The 22,936-nt window shown below is 41.4% G+C and overlaps 1 protein-coding gene across 1 annotated transcript in view; it reads left to right on the top strand.

Annotated features, from left to right (window-relative positions):
- GBF1 (golgi brefeldin A resistant guanine nucleotide exchange factor 1) overlaps positions 1–22,936 on the top strand; it is a 121,756-nt gene that overhangs the window by 82,491 nt on the left and 16,329 nt on the right. Inside the window, 13 exon segments of the mRNA XM_079137930.1 lie at positions 7,662–7,793; positions 12,511–12,629; positions 13,242–13,350; positions 13,863–13,923; positions 15,007–15,061; positions 15,725–15,823; positions 18,451–18,598; positions 18,917–19,140; positions 19,908–20,073; positions 20,493–20,704; positions 21,075–21,173; positions 21,743–21,937; positions 22,399–22,588. Coding sequence (XP_078994056.1) covers positions 7,662–7,793; positions 12,511–12,629; positions 13,242–13,350; positions 13,863–13,923; positions 15,007–15,061; positions 15,725–15,823; positions 18,451–18,598; positions 18,917–19,140; positions 19,908–20,073; positions 20,493–20,704; positions 21,075–21,173; positions 21,743–21,937; positions 22,399–22,588 — 1,809 coding nt within the window.

Below are 22,936 nucleotides of genomic sequence, written 5' to 3'. Positions count from 1 at the left end.
ATTGTGTTCATCTACAACGAAAAATATTTTTTTAGTTCTCAATGGACCTTTATTTTATTTATATGCAGAATGAGATAGAACCCAGTGCCTCACACATGAGACACTCCACCAATGAGCCATAACCCCAGCCCCTGTTCCTCTTTTTTCAACAATTTCCCAGGATTTCATTTTGTTTTTAAATGAATAGTTTCTCAAGGTGCTTCTACACTTAGGAGGGTAGATTTTCTTTGATAAGAAAGTATGATAATGACTTAATCACTGCTGCATCCAAGTAGAAGGTGGGTCCATGGGCCCACCTAGAGCCAGCAGTAGAGAATAATGGAACCAACCACTTATTTTTGTTTGTTTGTTTGGTGGTGGTGCTGGGGATTGAACCCAGGGCCTTGTGCTTATGAGGCAAGCACTCTACCAACTGAGCTATCTCCCCAGCCCATACCCACTTACTTTAAGACAATTTATTTCTACACTGAATCCTTTAACAACTCTTTGGAAAATATTCACTGTTCAGGCTGATCTATTCCCTCAAAGTCTAGAGTTTTGTCATTCTAGGTTTGTTTTGCCTTTTTTTTTTGAGGGGGGGCGGTGGCGTGGGTGTGTGTGTAGTACTGGGGATTGAACCCAGTGACACTCTTAACACCGATCTTCATCACCAGCCCTTTTTATTTAATTAGTTATTTTGAGACAGGGTCTTGCCCAGGCTGACCTCATACTCAAAATCCTCCTTCCTTAGCCTCCTGAGTAGCTGGGTTTACAGGCATCAGCCACCATGCCCAACTCCAACATATCCTTTATGAATCAAAAAACCAAACCTTACACATGAGCAGTTCCTGAACTTACACACTTTGGGGTTAAACTTTAAGTCTAAAAACCCTAGGGATTAAAAGTCATAATTTATACTTTCCCCTCAATTGTCATTGATGCATAATTATTTGTAGAAAGTTATGTTCATGAGGTGCTAGCCTTAGCCAGAAATGATATAAGGACTCATCCTCCCTAGATAACTGGCACAGAAAGATTCAAGATGACCAAAAAAGAAAACGATTTTTAGCATTTATATGTGCTCTCTGGTTTGAATATGTGCTTCTCAGGACATTGGCCACCTCTCTGTCCACAATAGCTTGACCTCTTCTTAGGAAAGTAGAAGAGGAGGATGTATATCCCTAGGGATAAAATCCTTGACAGCATGTAGAACCAATTACAACTGGCTTTCAGTAAATTTCTTCTCTTGAAATACTCATTTCTATTATATTCCCTTTATTCACCGTGGTTGGCCTGAGGTTAGATTGCACCTTCCCTATTAAAAAAAAAGAATTGGTCACAGTCATGCACACCTGTAATCCCAGTGACTTGGGGAAACCAAGGCAGGAGCATTGCAAGTTCAAAGCCAATCTCAGCAACTTAGTGAAGTCCTCAGCAATTTAGTGAGACCTTATCTCAAAATAAAAAAATTACAAAGGGCTGGGAATGTGACCCAATGGTTAAGCACACATGGGTTTAATCCCTGGTACAACAACAACAACAAAAAAGTATACTTTATTGCATGATTTTGTCCAGTATGATGCATGAATCCTGACTGAAATAGAAATGAGTTTTCCATCTTGGGCAATCCCACTAAATAACCAGGTTAATTTGCTGCTAGGAGGTGCCATCTATCACCTTTGTAAGAATTGCATTCCATTGCCCAGGACAAACCTTAATTTGCCTCAGATATCAGCAGTAGCCACATAAATTATTGAACATGATATTAAGATATTAGACCCTGTCTCAAAAAAAAACCCAAAATATAATTATCATATACAGATTATTTTATTCTTCCAATAACTTTGAGAAATAGCATTATTGTCTCCAGTTCTTACAAATAAGGAAACCAAGGCTATAAGAGGTTAAATGATTTACCTAAGTTCACACAGTAAGTGGGAGACAATTTGAACCCAGGTTTTGTTGACCCCAAAGCCATTGCTCTTAAACAATGCATTATACTCTTAAATATTATACCATGCATTGCTGTAGGTTTTACTAATTGCATGACTAAAATAGCAAATACAAACTTTGAATTCAACTATCCTAGAATTAAAGTTTCTTCTGTTTCTTTCCTCTTCCTAACCAGTGACTAAACACTATAAGCTATTGATTGTAGGACTGCCACATAAATTGTTAGGTTTGTCTAGGTTCATTCCTAATCCAAGAAGAGAGAGTGAGGCTCCCTTTAACAAGGCCAGCACGAGGCTAAATGAGGCCCACAGGGACTGGCCTCAAACATACTCAGAGGCCTAAGGACAACTGATCCATCTGTCTTATCGAGAGCACAAGTTTGATGCGTATCAACTCTAAACAGTAGTTCTCTTCCTTCTAGAGGAAATTGGCACATATTGAAAGGAAAGCAATTAGGTTGTAACATACAGGCAAACCAGAGCTGCTGTAGCCCTTCAGTCTGCTGTGCTGTTTTCTGCATGCACTGTACACTACCAAGTCCAAACTTAAGCAGGCAATTTGAAAGCCCAGGAGAAATTAAAAACTTCCATTGCTCTACTTTACAACAGAGCAATTCAACCCAGCTTTATGCACCCATTACACTTGAAGCAGCTTTTTCAATCCAAATTCTTCTCAGTCTCATAAAAACTTTTGTTGTCAGCTCAGCAAAAATTAAGTAATATAGTTGTTCAGTGGCAGCAAGAAGACAATTGTAAGTTTATTATTAATTACTGTCATGTCAGGTCTTCTCTAGGAGCTATGAAAGAAAAAGGAAATAAAAAATAAAACTGCAAATTGACATTAGCAAATCTATAGATAATAAAGCCCTAAAAGCTAATAACCAAAGCTACTGAAGAAGACTCAGAGGATCCCCAAACAGTTTCTGTTATAACACTGCTAAGCAACTTAAACATACACAACACAACCTGTCTCCAGTAATGGTCACTTTAGCAGCATATCATAAATTCTTAGTGACAGCAAGACTGAGGAGTCTTATTCTCCTTTAGCTACCTCAAGCCAAAGGGGTCAAGAACTTGACCATAAGGGACATTTCCCATTTTATTTATTTTTATGGGACTGGGGATTAAACCCAGGGCTTCATGCATGTGAGCCAAGCACTCTACCACTGAGCCACATCCCCAGGCCATTTCCCATTTTATTGATAGGAAAAACAAAGGCATCAAAAATCTTAACAGATGAGGCTAATACAAGTACTAAAATCGCTTGCCATTGCTGCCTCTAAATACATGTCTGTGTGGTAGAAAGTAAACAAAGTTCATGGGAGCATCATTACTCTGAAAAGTCACACCTTACTTTACTCTGAAAGATGCCCAGAGAAACTCTCAAGACTGCTGAATTTGGATGAACAATCCTAAAAGAATTGAGAGACAGCGCCACCAAACAAAGACTAGAAACTGGGCCCAGCCAACACCTGTTCTCTTAACAATATCTGTCTATCTTTTTGACTGTTATTTTATCCCAACTTAATATAAAAGCTGCATTATTCTGCTAAAGTTGCATTCCAGCCTAGAGTGCAGAGTTAATGTTTTTTATAGCCACATGCCTCCTTGTGATGGATGGCGACTTTATAAAAAATACTTTATGCTCAATCAACTTTCAAAATGGATGTTCCATTATATAGCATTTAAACAATAAGGAGTGGTTCCTAGAAAGAAGAGAGACCAAGAAAGAATCCTCCATAACTCCTTTAAAAGGTACAGTTCTAAGGAGAATTTGGTATCTAAAAAAGCAGGCAGGTGTGGAAGTGCACAGTGGTGCATGTCTGCATCCAAGCTACTCGGGAAGTTGAGGCAAGAAAATCTCAAGTTCAAGGCCAACCTGGAAACTTAAAGGGATCCTTTCTCAAAATGAAAAATAAAATGGGTTGGGGATGTAACTCATGGTAGAACACTTGCTAACATATACCAGACCCTGGTTCAATCCTCAGTACTGTAAAAAAAGAAAGAAAAAAATGATTTTAACATGGTATTGGAATAATTGAATGTCCACATGCAAACAAATGAACCTTAACCTCACACTTACCCAAAAATTAACTAAAAATTGATCACAGATCTAAATGGAAAATGTAAAACTATAATACTTCTAGAAGAAAACACATTGACCTGGAGTTAGACAGAGGGAATTTAGACATTACACCAAAATACATCAAATAAATATTGATAAATTGGAGTTTTTCTAAAGATAAAATGTCTGCTCTGTGGAAGATACTATTAAGAGAACAAAAAGATAAGATTCAGACTGGGGGGAAATGTATGTAAGTAATTGTTTCACCAGTAAATTATTTGAATGCAGAAATCTCTAAACTTAACAGTAAGAAAATAACCATTCAGTGTAAAAGTGGGCAAATGACTTGAACAGACACATCACCCAAAAAGATATGTGGATGGCAGATAAACACATCGAAAGATGTTCAACATCATTAGCCGTTAGGGAAATGCCAATTTAAGCCAGGTGGCGATACTACTATCTAACTACTTGAATGTCTTGTATAAAAATACTGAAAATCCCAAGAACTGAGGGTATAATGTACAAAACTGCTCTCCCCGTCCTTTCTGTTGCAGCCATTTTCCGGCCTCCCAACCACTTGTCAGTCTGTGAACATCCTGGCTAGCTATTGGTTCATCAGTCAGCTTGCAAGTATCCTTCTCCAATATTGGTCCCTTTTTAGCCCTGCGGAATTCAACTGTTTACTATAGCTTCCCCACCATCTTTTCTCATTCTTCTGTCTCTCCTCCTCACTTTCTCTATCCTCCTGGCTTTCATACTCTCTGTAGCACGCACCCTTTCTCTTTCCTTTCTCTTTTCCTCTCATTTTCTCTCTTACCCTGTAGGGAGACACTCTGTTTGCTTAATAAACTCCCTTTATGTGATTTCTCATGTCCCACGTGGTTTCTGGGGGATCCCTTACAGGGGGGATGAAGGGAAGCTAAAATTCTCATTTCTGGTAGGAATGCAAGACTCTTATGGTGACTTCTAAAAATAATTTGACTGTAAAACTAAACACACACTTATCTTTGACCCCAAAATTCCACTCCTGGGTACTTCCACTAGAAATATGAAAACCTGTGTTCACATAAAAACCTAAAGCAAATGTTTATTTGATTATTTGGGCTCCACTCATATTGCCCCAAACTGGAGAACCCAAATGCCTTTCCAGCCAGTGAATGAATGAAGTAATGGTGCTTCGAACATATAATGGAATACTACTCTGCAGTAAAAAACAAACTACTGATATATGTAGCAGCTTGGACATATCTCAAAGGCATCCTGTTCAGTGAAAGAAGTTAATTTCAAAAGTTTACATGCTGTGTGGTACTTTCCTTATGAGCTTATTTATTCATTCATTCATTCATGCTGGGGATTGAACCCAGAGCCTTATGCTTGGAATGCAAGTACTCTACTAACTGAGCTACATCCCCAGCTCCTGAACTTCTTGATAAACCTATGGTGAAAGAGAATAGAGCAGCAGTTGTCAGAGGCTGGCGGGTAAGGAAGGTGTGACTACAAAGAGAGGGCAGAGGGAGTTTTCTGGGGTGATGAAATTATTATATATTCCTGTTTTTGGTGGTAGTTACACAAAACTAAATATGTAAATTCATTGAACTTTATGAATCACTCATAAAGAGAGTGAGTCTTACCAAATTAACAAACAATAAAAAGAGGCAAAATGTTATAACCCTAAAAGTGTGGACCCCATGATTGGGGCTGTAGCCCAGTGGTAGAGGGCTTGCCTTGCACCTGTGAGGCACTGAGTTCGATCCTTAGCACCACATAAAAATAAAGATGTTGTGTCCATCTACAACTTAAAAAAATTTTTAAAAAGTGTGGACCCCAGCTGAAAACCTGTCCTACTCTTTCACATGAAGCCAGGAAACAAGTATATAGTTATAGCAACTGAATGAAAATAGAAAATCTGTTCCCTTTCCCCACTCTCAAAGACTTTTTTTCTGGACTTTGTAACTCAAATAAACCAACCATGACCATTTTTTAAATGACAGATCAAATCGTACATAAGGCATTTGTGTTCCTAAAGCAAGACTAGATGACTTTAATTTTTAAATGTGATTTTAGATCGGTTTCCCAAAATATATTCCTTACATCTCAGTCCTCCACTACCACACCACAGCATCCCACACACAGGTTTTTCTCTCTTTTTTTTTTCCCCCTACAAAGTGTACATCTCTAGGTGGACATAGTAGTAGATGAGAAGCAGGTTTTATACAGCTGACGTGATCACTCACTGTACAGATAAGCTTGGGAAATGCTACCCAATCTGCCAATTAATTAAAGCATTAATCTGAAGAGCAGCCGAGGCCCAGGGAATGTTTACCCAGAGAGGGATGGTGGTAGGAATTGAGTGGGAACCTACCTACATTTGCATGAAAATGAAGGTGCTTAGGAAACCCAGCTTCCTTTTGTCTGAAAAGGTAGGATAGCCCGAGTTACTTCTCTAAATGTTTTTAGGCCTCTTTAGGAAGGAAGCCTTTTAGGGAACTGGCTCTTAAAGGTGAAAGCATAGTGAGTTTAGAAAAACAAATTAAACCCTAGACAGAGTAGAGAGCAAGTCCAGTGTAATATGGTTCCTTTGACCTAGCATGAGATATTCTAAATTCAGGATTGTGATGGCAGTTAAATAGGATAGATGTAGTGATTTTATAAGTTTTAAAGCCTTATAAACTGGGTTCAAGCCCCATCTCAGTTTAATAGTTGTGTCATTTGAAGCCAGTCATGTATCTTATCTGAGCCTTATTTTTCTTATTGTAAAATAAAGACTATGATGCCCCTTCATCTCAGGGAAGGTAGCTCTCTGCTTACTCCAGGCAGGAAGAAAACAGAGTAGTAAGGACTTTCCAAGATTGCAGAATGCCTCCATGACAAAGGGAGTGCTCAGCCTTTTGTTCATTTTAGGCTTATTTTTCAACAAAGATAAACAAGGTTTTCCCTCACTTTTCTGGGTTGTGCTATACTCTTTAAGTGATGTAACCTTGACCATAACAGTAAAGGACATAAAGACTGGAGCTCACCCTGGGATTTCTTTGGCTATGTTGTCTATACGTCAGATAAAGTTTACCTATATATCACTGTGGTGGGGGGGGCGGGGTGTGAAATGGACATGGAAAATTGACTTGCAATATTTGATGAAATTAAAGAACTATTGTTAATTTTTTAAAAATTATTATAAAATATACATAACAAAATTTACCACTTTAACAATTTTACTGTTAATTTCTAAAAATATTTGTGCTTTCAAAAATTATTAATCCTTTAGAGCTATGTCCTAGGGATTGAAACCAGGGACACTTTACCACTCAGCTACATCCATGGTCCTTTTTATTTTTTATTTTGAGACAGGGTTGCTGAGGTTGGCCTCAAACTGGCAATACTCTTACCTCAGCCTCCTGAGTTGCTAGGATTACAGTGTGCACCACTGCTCCCTACAAACCAAAAATTTTACAGATAAAATGGTATGGTATCTGGGACTTGATTTAAGGTAATTCAGGGGAGGTGCATTGACCCCAGCAATGAAGACCTCTAGCCTCATGGCACAGGCAAGAAGGGCCTTTTTCCAGGGATTTGCTTTTTTCCTAGGGTTTAGCCTTTTTTTTTTTTTCTTTGTAAGATGTTCATTTGTTTCTTTCTATCTTTCTCTCTTTGTTTTTTCTTCATAGAACTCTCAGAAATTGAGCCCAATGTATTCCTTCGTCCATTTCTGGAAGTGATTCGTTCAGAAGATACCACTGGCCCTATCACTGGACTGGCTCTTACTTCTGTCAACAAGTTCCTGTCCTATGCACTTATAGGTAAGAGCTTATACTTTGTTGGATGACTGCAGCACTTCATTTCTTGCCTCTCTTGGGTTACTGAGGCCTTAGTCAATGAGCGAGTGATATTGGGAAATGTTTCCCAGCCATCTCTTTCCTTATAGAAAAGAAATAGGATAATTTATTTATTTGTGTGTGTGTGTGTGTGTGTTGCTAAGGATTGAACCCAGGGCCTCACACATCCTAGGCAAGCACTTTACCACTGAACCATACCCAACCCTAAAGTTCTATTTTCAAATATAATGCATTCTTATTTTAAGAAGACAGATAATAAAGAGGTGTCTGAAAAAAAAGTTAATTGTCTCTCTTTTTTCTCAATGCTCCAACCCTTTCCTTAGGTAAACAGTGTCTGAATCTTTCTGTAAGTAAATAGGTGAATAATGGCTTTAATCTTTCTTCCCCCCCCCCCCCCACCCTGTACTGGGGTTTTGCCAGGATGCTTAACTACTGAGCCATATCCCCAGCCCATTTTTTTGAAACAAGGTTTCACGATGTTGCTTAGGGCCTCACTAAGTTACTGAAGCTGGCCTGGAACTACAGTCCTCCTGCCTGAGCCTCCCAAGTCACTAGGATTACAGGCATGCATCACCACACCCACTTGGTTTGAATCTTTGTGTACCTTCTATACCTACTTCTGCATGTATATAAATATGAAGCACTGCCCCTTTTTAAAAAGAAAAAGGATTATGTGCTATATATTTTCTTTGTTGTTAACTTAAATGTACATGATAAAATTATCCATCTGATTTCTTTTTTTTAAATATTTTTTAGTTGTAGAATGATACAGTGCCTTTATTTTACTTATTTATTTTTATGTGGTGCTCAGGATCAAACCCAGTGCCTCACACATGCTAGGTGAGCACATTACCACTTACTGAGCCACAACCCCAGCCCCTGATTTATCCTTTTCTATTGTAGTAAATTATACATAAAATTTGTCTTTTTTAATCATTTTAAGTATATAATTCAATGGCATTAATTATATCCACAGTGTTGTACAAACATTTTCACCACCTATTTCCCAAACTTTTCATCACCCCAAATACAAACTCTAATGATTAAGCAATAATTCCCCATTTCTTCCTCCCCCTTAGCCTCTGATACAGTTATTTTCTTTTTAGTAGCTATATAAGTCCCATACTACAACAATTCATTGACTCATTCTGTTATTAATATTTAGATTATTTCCTTTTTGGAGCCATTATAAATAATACTGAAATAAACATCCTTGTTTATGTGTCCTTATTTACTAATTTTACTTTTGTACAAAATATTTCTGAACTTAGAATTTCTGGTTTAAAGGCTATGTTCATATTATATTTATATAGGTACTACCAGGTTGCTTTTCCTACAGGTTGCAGCCTTTATACTTCCCCCAATCAATATTTGAGAGTTTCCATTTCTCTACTCTGTTATCAGCACTGAACCTTGTCAGTTTTCTTTTTGTGTGCCACTTTGGTGGGTTTTAAAAAACAAAAACAAAAAACTGGTATTTTGTCATATTCGTTTCCTTGAGGTTGAATGTTAGTTTCCTCTCCTTTGCCTCTTATTTCATTGAGTTGTTTTGGTTTTTCTTATCAATATGTTGAAGCTGTTTGTATAGTAGGGATATTAACCCATTATCTATCACAGTATTACAAGTCTTTGCTCCCAGTCTAGGCCAATCATTTCATCCAGTCTGTAGTTGCTCTCTGAATTTGTTTATGGTGCCTTTTTTTTTTTTTTTTAAATTCTTTTTTTAGTTGGTCTTGTCACTCAAAATCCTAAATATCTTTTCCTGTATTACCAAACCATGTGCAAGGATGAGAAAATTAAAAAAAAAAAAAAAAAAAAAAAAAAAAGGCAGCTGTCCTTGTTTCTAAGAAGGGAGACAAAGAAAATATGAGGTTCAGGCTATAGCTAGGTAGAAAAGCAAATGACCTTCAGTTCAGGGCAAGAAAGCCCTTTATCTTTTCTAGAAAGTTGAATTTGCTTAGCTAAAGCATTCAGGATCCTAAGCAGGAGTCTTGGGTACCAGCCAGGTTCTGAATAGGTACATCAGCCTTTCAGGGCACCCTAGTCCCAGGTTCATACTTCCTAAACAAAATTAGGCACAGCCACTTTCCAGCCTTGCCCTGAGCACCACCTGCAGGTCATGTCTCTTCACAGCGTCCAGCGGCTGCCCTTCAATGCCTTTCCCTCTGATCTCTTGGTGTTGCTCTCTCCCCTTCCTGGACTTGGCAGACAGGCTAGTCATTGGAGAACTTAGGCCAGCTGGTCATTGGAGTTTCCTGTGGTGGGAAAGGAGAATGCTGGAGGTGGTGATTGCAGTGGTATGAGAATAGGAGCAGGAAGGAGTGTATGAAAGCCAGATGAGGTTGGCGAATTTCCCTGAAGCTGGCCCCAGAGCAGCCAGAAAAGGACATTCTGAGGATAAGGTCTAGGGGAGGACAAGCTCTGTTAAATGGTATCAAGCCAAACAATTATTTTTTGAGGCTTCCCTCCTAGAAGAAACCCCCCACACCTCTGAATCCTGTGGTTCAAGGCTTCTGGAATTCTTTTTAGGTGCTACTCCAAGTACTGGCTTTTGATTTGGCCACACATAGCAGCTAGACCAAGATTTGTGCCACTCTGCCCAGCTTGCAAAAGCACTTTTACTTGCCTTTTTAGAAAATAAACTTCGCTGCTTTGTTCAAGCTCAAAGATAAGAATACAAAGAGATCAGTAAAGCATAAGCCACCTTAACAAGAGAATACTGAAAGAACAGAAAAAATGAACCCCCAGAAGCCTTATGAGATGAAAGCAAGACTGCCATTCACTGAGCCCTGACATGCCACTCAACACTGAGAAGGACCTGGCTTTCCTGTGTGGGCACTGGAGGCCTGAAGAAGGACTATGAGAGAAGGCTTGGACAAGGGCCTGAGAGTATAAAATTTTCTCTGCTGATTGGGAAAAATGAGAGAAAATAGGGTGATAGCAGCAGGAGCTGGGTTACCCTGTTGTACTATGTATCATGAAACGCTTCCTTCTGCATAACCAGGTAGCCACTCCTGTGCTCAATGGAGGTATGCTATAAGTAAAACAGTCTTTGATACAGTGTCAGAGACTGCATGAAGAAGAAAAAGAAAAGAAAAAAAAAAAAAAAAAAAACACAAGTTACTTCTAAACTACTGATAATCTTCTAGTTCATCCTTGCAAGAGAAATACTTGGGTTTCTCAGCATCTCCATTCTCTTCAGGAACTCCATTAACTTCAGGTACCAAGAAAGGGAAAATGGCAAGAATGTCTTCCAACTCCTTCCACTTCAGACTAGGAAGTGCTTCCTGCATTACACCATGCCACCTTGGGAGCATCTTTCTCTGTCACTTATAGAGCTTTATGATGTGCCTGCCCCTCTCCCCTACTTATGCTCCCCTTTCAGGACAGAACATTAGTGGAAAGGATTCTTCAGAACAGATCTGGGGCTGAAGCCAGCAATCCAAGCAGTTCTGTAGGAACCCCATAGGTCTAAATGGAGGCAACTTCTTGGCCTACTTCTTGTGTCTATTTAACATAGGAGTAAGAGCAGAGTTCCCCCCTTGGCAGCATTTGTGTTCACTTCCAGCCTGGTGCTGGTTGTCTGACCTCCAGCTTCTCCCCTCTTCTTATTTATAGCTGAAATTCCTCCTACTCCTCAACTGGTCAGCCTCCAGTCCCGTTTAGTTTGTTCTTTCCTAATACCTGACTGGTTAAGCTGCCAGTAAGATTCTTGCTCAGTGTCATATTGTTTTAAATAAGAATGAAACAAGAGCTGGGCACAGTGGTACATGTCTATAATCTCAGGTACTTAGGAGACTGAGGCAGGAGGATTACAAGTTCCAGGCCAGCCTGGACAACTTAACAAGACCCTGTCTCCAAATATAAGATAAAAAGTGGATATAGATGTAGCGCCCCCATTGGTAGATTACCACTAGGTTTAATCCCCAGTAGTGGGGAGGGGCGGCGGGAGGGGGGATAAAACAAACAAACAAGGAAAGAAAAAAATTGAAAGACCTCTGATCTACTGTCATATGGCACCCAGTACCCAGATACGAATATTTGGTGTCAGTGACCGACCATTCATTTCCTCCCCCTTCTCCTCCACCTCAGTTGTGCCTGAACACACAACTCCAAAAAGCACCAGAGAGAGAGAAGCTATATTAAAGATGAAAAGAGAAAGGCTATAATTTTGACATTCAAAGCTCTGGCCATAATTGGTGCTTTCTCTGGACCCAAAACTCATTATTTCCTACCTCTATGAATTGAGTAGGTTAATGCCAATGATTCCCAACATATAGTCCCCTGACCAGCAGTATTAACTTTTCCTGGGATCTTGCTTGACATGTAGATTCTTAGGCCCCACTCTAGACCTACAAAATCAAAAACTGTCCAAGTGGGTCAGTAATTTGCATGTTTAATAAGTACTGCAAGGTAATTCTCACACATACCTAAGTTTAAGAAGTACTGTTTTACCTAATGTAGTTCTGCTGAGGAACTTGCTAAAGCCAATTTGAGGCAAAAATTCTCAGGTAACTAACTCAAGGAACCACAGGTTTGGGAACCAGAGAGGAGAAAATCAGTCTCTTAAAGCAATGCATAGATAGGTTATCTTCCTTTTCTCTCTTCTCCATAACATTTACTCTGTCCTTTTTTTTCATTTTCTTTCTTTTTTTTTTTTTTTTTAACTCCTCTGGAGCAGATCCTACACATGAGGGAACAGCAGAGGGCATGGAAAACATGGCAGATGCTGTCACCCATGCCCGTTTTGTGGGCACAGATCCTGCCAGTGATGAAGTTGTCCTGATGAAAATCCTTCAGGTAAGTGGGAGGGGGAAAACAATTAGGGTAATGACCAGGGGCTGGTGCCACCAGCTCTTTTTACCTAAGGCAGCCAGTAGCATGGAGCAATGTTTTGACTCTCCTGGAGCTTAGGGACCAACTTTATTTCCAAACAAGCAGCTCAGATACCCAAAGTAAAAGCTCTTTCGAAGGAAAATAGTTAAAAGCTTTAAATGAATTAATATCAAATACTGGAAGTCCTTAATACTCTTGTACCTCTGGCAGACTGTATTTGTGCCATCCATCTGTTTGGCTTGTGGTCTAGAGTTGGAATTACTCTCAATTATGTTAGGATAGTGCAGAGGGAAGAAACAGTTCCCAAGCCAAGCTTCTGGGATACTTTCTTATCAGGCTGAAGTGAGGTCAGCACTCTTGCTAATCTTTTTTAAACTCACTCCTGGACTAGGAATTTAGCTCAGTGGTAGAGCACTACCTAGTATGCATGAGTCCCCAGATGCTGCAAAATAATAACAGTTTTTAAAATAATAAAAACTTGCCCTTCAGTATTTCACTAGGAGAATGGATGGTCACTAGGCAGCTTTTCTTCCCACAGGTAAACCTCTTTTCATCTGCATCTCCTCTTCTTGGCAGGTTCTACGGACTCTCTTGCTAACCCCAGTGGGTGCCCACCTAACCAATGAATCTGTGTGTGAGATTATGCAGTCTTGCTTCCGGATCTGCTTTGAAATGAGACTCAGTGGTAGGTACTTTAATACTGGCTCTTCACCATTTCTGGGGCAAGTTATTGGGTGTACATATAGGATACTGTCTCTGAACCCCAAAGAGAGAGAGAACTCAGGACTTTTCTATCATCTACCCCATGGAACCATAGAGATCTAGAAATCTCTAGTTGACAGTTGTGAAAGCTGAAATAGAGACCTCAACCCATTATGCCAAGATAGGAGTAGGGATGGATCCCAGACTGACTCAGCCCCAGCACCAAATCTCCCTCCTTGGGGATTCTGGGATTGACACCAGCCTGCCAACACCAGAGAACACTTCTATGGTAACCCCCCTCCTTTTTTTCCTAACTCAGTAGTGCCACCTAGTGTACCAGTGAAGTTGTGCCCACTAGGCTGCGCTGGAGCTGGTTTTAATAAGTTTGGCATAATCCTTGGTAAACAAGGTTTGGAGGGGAGTCTGCTCTGAGAAGCCTCCTGATAATAGCACAGCAAGTAATGACACCTGTGTTATTTGTTTTTGCCTGTGCAGAGTTATTGAGAAAATCCGCAGAGCACACTCTTGTAGACATGGTGCAGCTGCTCTTCACAAGGTAAACCTGCTGCTGTTTGCTTCAGCCCTGCTGCCCAGGCCTCTTGAGTCTGCCTGCTTCCACACAGCCACTTCAGGGACCTGTCCAACTCTACAGCCACATCCGAGGCCACTGGGATTATGGATAGGGGTCATTGTCTGGGCCCAGGGTTAGTGAGCAAGGGAGAAAGAATAGGGAGCTGACTTAGCCTCAGGAGGAGGAGGCAGAGAGTTATTTAATCTAGGCTGATAGACCTAGTTCTGCTTCCTAAACTTGTGTCTGTTTCTCTTTTGGTATCAGCTAGGAAAGGGAACCCTGAAAAGAAGTCAAACTTAAGGGAGTATGGAGCTGGTTACTGATTTCTGTGGGAGAAGGCTAAGGCTAGGGCTACCACCAGTCATGAGAGCTGATATGCTATCCCTCATCTCCATTTGCCCAGGACTGTCCTGATTTTAGGAAAGTTCAACAGCCTGGCAAATCCCTCAGTCCTAGGCAAACCAGTATGGTTGATTTCCCCAGTTAAGACCTCAGTCTAAGGCCTTTTCCTACTAGACCTAACTGCCTATTTCCTGTACCTCCTTTCAGTAGACTTGCTTTGAGAGGAGCTGAAAACCTCCCTCTGGAATTTCTTTTCATTCTCAGGGCTATAGATAATAATCCTTATTATCTAGACTAAACTAGACTGCCCCTGGACCTTGATACCAGGAGTTTGTTATTCCTTAGGCTCAAATTTACTGGCTTCAAAACTTCAACCTGCTTTTTACTTCCTGCTCTATGCCTAGTCCCCTGGGATTTTGATAGTTTGCCCTCTTCCCATCTCTTTGCTTTAAGCAATACTTTCCAAAGATAAAAAGAGTCTCACACTCCAGGGGTACTTAGTCACCTTACCCTAGTTACTGCCTTCTTTATCCATGTCATATGTTCTCCAATTCCTTTGACTCTCTGATGAAACTCTAAAAAGAGTGAAATTAGCCTGCTTCTCTAACTAGCTTTTACTAAGAGACAGGGATGCTCTAGTCTAGAGCACTTTTGGCTGTGGCTGGCATGGAGGAAGTCATTTATCATTACCCCCAATAATAGTCTATGGGATTCTCTATCTTGTAGGTTACCTCAGTTTAAAGAAGAACCCAAGAGCTATGTGGGGACCAATATGAAGAAGGTAGGATCTGCAAGCTAATATGCTCTCCCTTGTCCAAACCTTAATCTCCCAACTTCAGTGCTATGGCCCTTGCTTAGCAAAGAAATGCTTTTGCCTAGACAGTTCTGCTTGGAATGTAGCTCTCCTTTATTGAGAAATCTGTTCTGTCCCAGATACTTCTCCTTCCCAAACTTTTCCTTTCTGGCATTGTTTGATCCACCACATAAACTGATGAGCCAGTCCTTTCTGGAAACGGAGTAAGATCCTTCAGACTGGCTAAAAATGTATGTTGACAAAGATAAAAGTCCAGCCATCCCCTCAGGGCTCAGCCTTGTCAGCAGGTAGGTGTCCTAGAGAAGCTATGCCCCAAATCCTACCCTGGATTAGACAGGCCTCATGCCTGCTATAGTCTCTGTTGAAGAGATAAATAAAGGCAGACTCCAGGTCAAAGGATTCTCAAACTACTAAAAGAATAGTGGTCAGAAGGATGGCCTCTTTGGCCAAGGATTCTGCTCGCAGCCCTAAGAGGTTCTACCCGTGGAGATAACCCTTGGCTGATCAGTGCATGCACCTGACCTTCCCCTGTCCCCTGCCATCCATTCCTATACCTGCCCTGTGCCCTGTTGGCGTGTGTCTAAGTTTATTTCACTCTGTTTAAATCGTGCATTTGCCTGTCTTTCACAGATTTCTCCATGTCTCCTCAACAAACTGGAGCTAAGTAGTGGGGAGCAGACCAAAGCCCTGAACCAGTTAGAGAGGGTACTACTCTTTAAGAACCTCAAGGTCTCTCTCCCTCTCCCTCTCCTTTCCCCTTTATTTATTTATTTAAATGTTTATTTTTATATGTAACACCTGGGTCCCATTTCTGTTGTGTAGAGCACAACTTACCCTTCCCTGGTAACACAGCTTGGCTTTGGAAGAGTTGCATGTGTTTGTAGCTTTGCAGTATTGGGAATTCTGCTGGGGCCTCTGATTGCCTGGAGGCAGAAGGAAGCCTTGAGCATCATATAATGAGCCTATAGAGGCTGGGTCCTGCTCTCATCTTGTGGGGAAGCTGAAGAAACACCATTTATAGGGGAACTATAGGGACCTCCAAGCAAGACCCTTTCCTCTTCTACCCTCTCCCTGTCTCACAGCTGGCATAAAGAGCTTAAACACCAGTCCCCAAGTCAGTTGGGATACCTGGACTGGGTTTGTAGGGAAAAGGTAGTTCATCTAGTGGGGTACTTTTTATTTCTTAGTTACCATTAAAGGAATTATTCTGAAATTTAGATCTGTAGATTAAAAAAAAAAAAAAAAAATCTGATGCCAGGATAGCCCAGAACATTAGGTATACCTTGGGATCTGTAAAGATGCCCTCTGTCCTTTCAAAGTCAAGACACAGGGGAGCTTAGGGATAAAGATTATCCCAATCAATATACCATTGCCTTAGGAAGAAGAGGGGAAATAGGTAGGTAGGAGTTATCTACCACAAAAATATGCATGCTAGAGGTGTGGATGGGGACATCCCAGTCATGAAGATAAAAATCACTGTGTGTGTTTGTGTGTGTGTGTGTGTCCATCCCTACCTAGGTAGTCCATAAGCCTGTGTCCTCTTTGAATGCATTGTCTCAAGTTTCCTTTGTGTGCTTGCATAGTCTCAAGTTGTAGCTGTCTTCAGTGGCTACCCAGCATGTTGCCATGATTATTAACCTAGGACCTGCTCTTTTTTCATAAAGATTTTGCTGTCCTTTTTAATCCTTCTTTTTAAAAATATATATATTTTTAGTTGTAGGTGGACACAATGCCTTTATTTTATTTTTATGTGGTGCTGAGGATCAAACCCAGGGCCTCACATGTGCTAGGCAATCTCTCTACCATTGAACCACAACCCCGGCCCCTTTAATACAGTTTTGTACAGATAAGGTAGGGTAGACTTTCATGAACACCTACTGCCTAACCGGCACCTTATGACAGGAAACATCGCTATACTTTTAAAAAGTTGAGGTATTTATGAGAACTGATAGCCTTTTGGCACCTATTCCAGTCAGAAGATCAAGAGCACTTACTAAAATGACCAGGTTGGAGCTAGCTTTGCAGACAATAGAGAGGGAATCAAAAACTGATCCTAGTGTGGAAAAAATATCAATGACTTGACAGTCATTCTTAGTGGAAATAGGACAGAAATGGGGGAGCCTCCTGGAGAGAAGAACTATTTCATAAAAGTGGATATAATTGTTAGAACTTTTTCACGCTTAGTAACAATTACCAGTAAAGCCAGGAGGTCCTCATTTTCCCTCATTGATCTCGAGCTTATTGTTTTTCTACTTGCTTGGCTCACTGTTCTCTCAGAACATTTTTACCATGAACTTGATCTAGCTGAGTTCCAATGGTTCCTGGAAAGAGCATTCTTCTGTTTTCTGTTAGTTATAGTGCTCAGAACACTTGAAGCTCATTTCTAGGAATATGACTGTAGGCATTTTGGAGATGGAGTGACCACGAATGTAAATCTAATGTGAGGCTGTTGCTGTTACTAAGAGCTGGGGGAAAGGCTCAGCTTTTGGGAGTCTCTCCTTTACTGAAAGGAGTATTGGTAGGGAAAGAAGAACTATATGATTCTAAGCTAGGAGTCTGGGGGAGCTTGAGGAAGGGAGCCTGTTCCCAAATATCAGAAGGGATTGAACAAATTTCTTAAAATTGCATATAGAAAGACCAACAGTGAAAAGGACAGGAGATCCCGTTGCTACCAAAATTGGGAGCAGCAGAGAACAAGGTAGCAGCATAATATGACTCTATATTCTTAACTCCACAAATAACCTGCAATGCCACTCCTTTCCCTTCTCTAAGGAAATTAGTCTTTGACCAATTTGATGCAGAAATTCCAGAGAGTAAAAGATGTGTTTATGGTCTAGTTCTAGTCCACAGACCAATAAAAAAGCTACAAGTCTAGACAGAAAAGAGTATCCTCTCATAGTAGGTAAGAACTGCTTTGTAGAGTAGTTGAGGAAGAAAGCCGAGGAGTCCATAAGCCTATAGATCTGAGGGGGGTAGCAAAAGAGTACCTGTCCTTACCCTTCCTGCAAGAGAGTCATGCATCATCTACAGGATTCAGATAGCCTGGTTAATGTAATACACAGGACCCAGGGAAGCAAGTGATAATTGTGACAACTAGCCCTATCAATTTCCAGCTCAGAAGCAAAATGTCACTTCCACTCACAGGCTGCCATACCACCCTGAAATGGCAAATGTAAAAGCCAGGTTAGAGGAATAGGAAGATAAACTGATGATCTAGATTCTTAACTCCAGTACAAGTGTACGGTTATAGGCTGTTTTCTAGAGGCCTGAAGGACTAAATGAAGAGAGATTTCTAGGGATAGAGTCTTAGTTTGAGTACTCTTAATTTGATTCCTAATGAAGTGTGATATTTCCAGCTGAAAATGAGAGCAGGAGGCATGAGTGATTCATCCAAATGGAAGAAACAGAAGAGATCCCCCCGGCCTCCCCGTCATATGACCAAAGTCACACCAGGTACAGAGCTGCCTGCCCCCACTGGAACCACCTTATCCTCAAACCTCACAGGTGAGTGTTCTGGGCTACTTCCTCTAGATTAGAACAGGTAGAAGAAAAACTTCTTTCTCTCTTAGGGATTTTGAAATGGAAGACAAACCAGTTGAGGGACTTTGGACTTTTTGCTAGTAGCAAAAAGGGAAACTCCAAGTCAAAGCAGACTGTGACCATTGAGCAGCTGCCCATTGTCTTAAGGTTGCTTTCAGAGGGACTCTGACTGCTCTGGGTACAAGCACGTTCAGAGATGAGCATGCAGGGCCCCAGTACCATGGAGGGTATGTATTGCCACACAGTCTCTCTTATTCAAGCTTCACTTACTCTTCTTGGCAGGTGGCATGCCCTTCATTGAGGTGCCCACACCGATCTCCTCTGCAAGTTCAGAAACTGCCTCAGCAGTGGTCAGTCCCTCTACAGACAGTGGCCTGGAATTCTCCTCCCAGACTACCTCCAAAGAGGACCTCACTGACCTGGAGCAACCTGGCTCTCCAGGGTACAGTACAGCTGCAGAGCCTGGGAGCAATGAGCTAGGGGTTCCTGAACAGCCTGACTCCCAGGTATTGCTTTGATTTCTAAAGGCCCCTCTTCTACTGTAGGAATTGGCTTGATCCTTTGGATTCTGTATGCAGACCTTGGCTAAAGAGGAGGTTAGGGGAGGGGTTCTTCCATTTCCCAGAAATAGTCATGCTGCCCAGAAGACCTACATCATGACTTACTATGAAGGAAAGCTGATAGGTTTTATGAAGTTATATATATAGGTAGTACCTGGGCCAAAGGGAGGGAGCCGGCCATAATTTTTTTTTTTTTCAGTGCTGGGGTTTGAACCCAGGGCCTTGTGCTTGCAAGGCAAACACTCTACCAACTGAGCTATGTCCCCAGCCCATGATTTTTTTAAATATTTTTAACTTATAGATGGACAACACTTTATTTATTTATTTATTTATTTATTTATTTATTTATTTTTATGTGGTACTGAGGATCAAACCCAGTGCCTCACACATACTAGGCAAGCACTTTCTACCACGGAGCTACAACTCTAGCCCCTGAACATGACTTTTTCTGGAAGGTAGTTATCCAAATTCTAAGCCTATGAGAGCATTTACGCTCCTAGGGTTCTAGTCATAGTAGGTCAGTGGTGCCTCAGGAGATGTTTTCCAAGTCTTTCATCATACTCGTGCCTTGAGCCATCTTGTATTGATTATTAAACACTGAGCTGGTCCTGTCCCTGCAGTCCACCAGAGATCACTTCAAGGACAGGTACTTCAGGGGAGTAAGTTCTTGCTTCATTCCTCTTCCTGTATCTGCTTGCAACTGGTCATAGCAGGAAGGGACCCATGTGGAAAAGGCCCAGTCAGCATCAGTGGAATCCATTCCTGAAGTGTTAGAGGACTGCACATCCCCTACTGACCATTCTGACTCTGCCTCTGTCCATGACATGGATTACGTCAATCCCCGAGGTGTGCGCTTTACACAGTCTTCTCAGAAAGAAGGTGGGTACTCTGGCAGGTTCTGCTCATCCACCTCCCCCATCCTACCTGCTAAGCCACATGAATCTAGAGCAGTTTGGATCAAGGTACTGCTGGTCCTAGTTCTTGGCCATTTTTTAGGCAGAAAATGGAATCAAGCCATAGAACTGTTGGCATGGATGGACCTCTTCCCTAAGTTACACGGAGAGGAAGACTGGTGGATGATAGAAAGTGAGAGGGAAGTCCTTCTAGAAAGCAAGGATCTGATTCCCTCCATTAAATGAGACTAGTCCTCTCACTTCCTGGGGCTGGGGGATGGAGAGTGTCCTTATCCTTAAAGATAATCACTTACCTGATATTGCCTTGTATAATGCAGAGCAGGCTAGATTGAACCTATAGGCTAGCTGCTTCTTGGTAGAAACTCTTCTACTTAACCTTCCCAGGCACAGCTCTGGTTCCCTATGGTCTTCCCTGCATCCGCGAGCTCTTTCGCTTCCTTATCTCCCTCACCAATCCACACGACCGCCACAACTCAGAAGTTATGATCCACATGGGACTTCATTTGCTGACAGTGGCCCTTGAGTCAGCCCCTGTAGCACAGTGCCAGACCCTCTTGAGCCTCATCAAGGATGAGATGTGTCGCCACTTATTCCAGGTAAGACCAGATTACTGGGCTCCTGGTTATTTTTTCAGAACCTCTCAAGGACCAGGGGAGCACAAGGAGGTTTGAATGATTATGTAGAGAGTAGGTCGTCCCAGGAAAGCACCTCTCTCCCAATTGGCCAGTAGTCATAGTTAAAGGGTTCCAGTAATTCTCCAAGAATTCTGAGAAATACAGGAATGGCTTGATACAGAGTTGAGAGAAATTCTCTAGTTGAGGGAAATACAGGAATAGCTAGATACAGAGTTCCTTCAGAGTACAGGACCTCAGTGGCAATTTTACCTAGTTTGCTTTCCTGCCTCTCTTTTGGTTGAGCCATAGTCAGCTTCAGAAACCTCATGACCTACCCTCCTCTGATCTCCAGCTACTCAGCGTAGAACGGCTGAACTTGTACGCAGCTTCCCTACGAGTATGCTTCCTGCTATTTGAGAGCATGCGGGAGCACCTTAAGTTCCAATTGGAGGTAAGTTTCTTGACCTTGGAAGAACAATAAAGCAGGGAGATGTATGACATCATTAGTGGGGCCAGCTGCAGGCATGGGATATAAACGTAAGAGGATGCTTTTAGCCTCCATAGTTTGGTTGATTGACTGGCCTCTGTGTGGAATAGTTCAAAGGAACCCAGAGAAAACTGGCTGACATAAAATGGAAAAACCCAAATATGAGGACTGACAGGTAAGGTAACCTCACCATGAATGGAAACAGCTTTTCTGCTCAGTAGTTCCAGTACAAGTCAAGCCAGCACTGGCCCCTAAATTAGAAAGGGGAGTTCTAAATAGGGCCAGGGTCGGACTCACATAGAGAATACAAAAATGGCAATAGACAACTTCTTTGGGATTAGGCATAAGGATGAGAACCAGACCTTATACTCCAACATGGAAACCAGAGGGAGATGTATTTGGGAGTAGGATACCTTTAGGTGTCTCTTAATACATACCTCCTGACTGGGCTTCTGCTTGCTCTTTACTGATGTTCCTGTCCAATTTTCTCTTCCTATCCTGAATCCTTTCCCCACTCAAATGGTTGTTGCCAGATGTACATCAAAAAGCTCATGGAGATCATCACTGTGGAAAACCCCAAGATGCCTTATGAGATGAAGGAAATGGCACTGGAGGCCACTGTGCAGCTCTGGCGCATCCCCAGTTTTGTCACTGAGCTCTATATCAACTATGATTGTGATTACTACTGTTCCAATCTCTTTGAGGACCTCACTAAGCTGCTGTCCAAGGTGCTGAACATGATTACTGGTCTCTAGACTGAATGTTTCATTAAGGAAATTCTGGTGGTAGTGAAGATGCTACCTATAAGGATGGGAGCACTTCAGAGATGGAAATGGGAAGAATAAAGGCATTTTCTAAGAGCAATGAAGAAGTCATAGGTTTCGGGATTTGGGGGAAAATAATAAGTTAAAGTAGAACTTTAACTTGGGTGTGGTGGTGCACACATGTAATCCCAGAGGCTCGGGAGGCTGAAGCAGAAAGATCACAAGTTCAAAGCCAGCCTCAGCAAAAGTGAGGTACTAAGCAACTCAGTGAGAACCTATCTCTAAATAAAATACAAAATAGGGCTGGAGGTGTGGCTCAGTGGTCAAGTACTCCTGAGTTCAATCCCTGGTACCAAAAAAAAAAGTGTTAAAGTATAAAGTATTTTTCTAACCTCAAGTCTATTGAATCTATATTTTCTTTCCAGAATGCCTTTCCTGTATCTGGTCAGCTCTACACAACACATCTCCTGTCTCTTGATGCCCTATTGACAGTGATTGACAGCACTGAGGCCCACTGCCAGGCCAAAGTCCTCAACAACCTGACCCAGCAGGAGAAGAAAGAAACAGCCAGACCCAGCCAAGAGGCAGTAGATGGCACCAAAGAAGCTAGCAGTAGTAAGAGACATTTCTCTCTCTTTATTATGGTATTAGGGATTGAACTACATTTCATTCTTTGATGAGCCCAGGGTTTTGTGCTTATCCTGTCTCTACTGATGAGTCTTTCTGCTGTTTTTATCACTTTCCCTAGAGTACACCCATTTCTGTGTTTGCAGAGTTTGCTGATTTGAGTCACAGGCCAAGCAGACAAGTTAGCAAGACTCATGAACTTCTTCCTTTCTTCTCCTCCCCACTTTGATGTTTTTATAGAATTATTATTTCCTTTTGGCATGAGAAGAGGACAGAAATTAAAACTTATAAGACTTCTATCCCTGAAAGCTCCAGGCCCTGCTCTTTCCCATCCCC

This window comes from Sciurus vulgaris, assembly GCF_902686455.1.
Source record: "Sciurus vulgaris genome assembly, chromosome: 4".
Taxonomy (NCBI): domain Eukaryota; kingdom Metazoa; phylum Chordata; class Mammalia; order Rodentia; family Sciuridae; genus Sciurus; species Sciurus vulgaris.
Note: the sequence above shows the minus strand (reverse complement) of the source record. Positions and strands in the feature narration are given on the sequence as shown.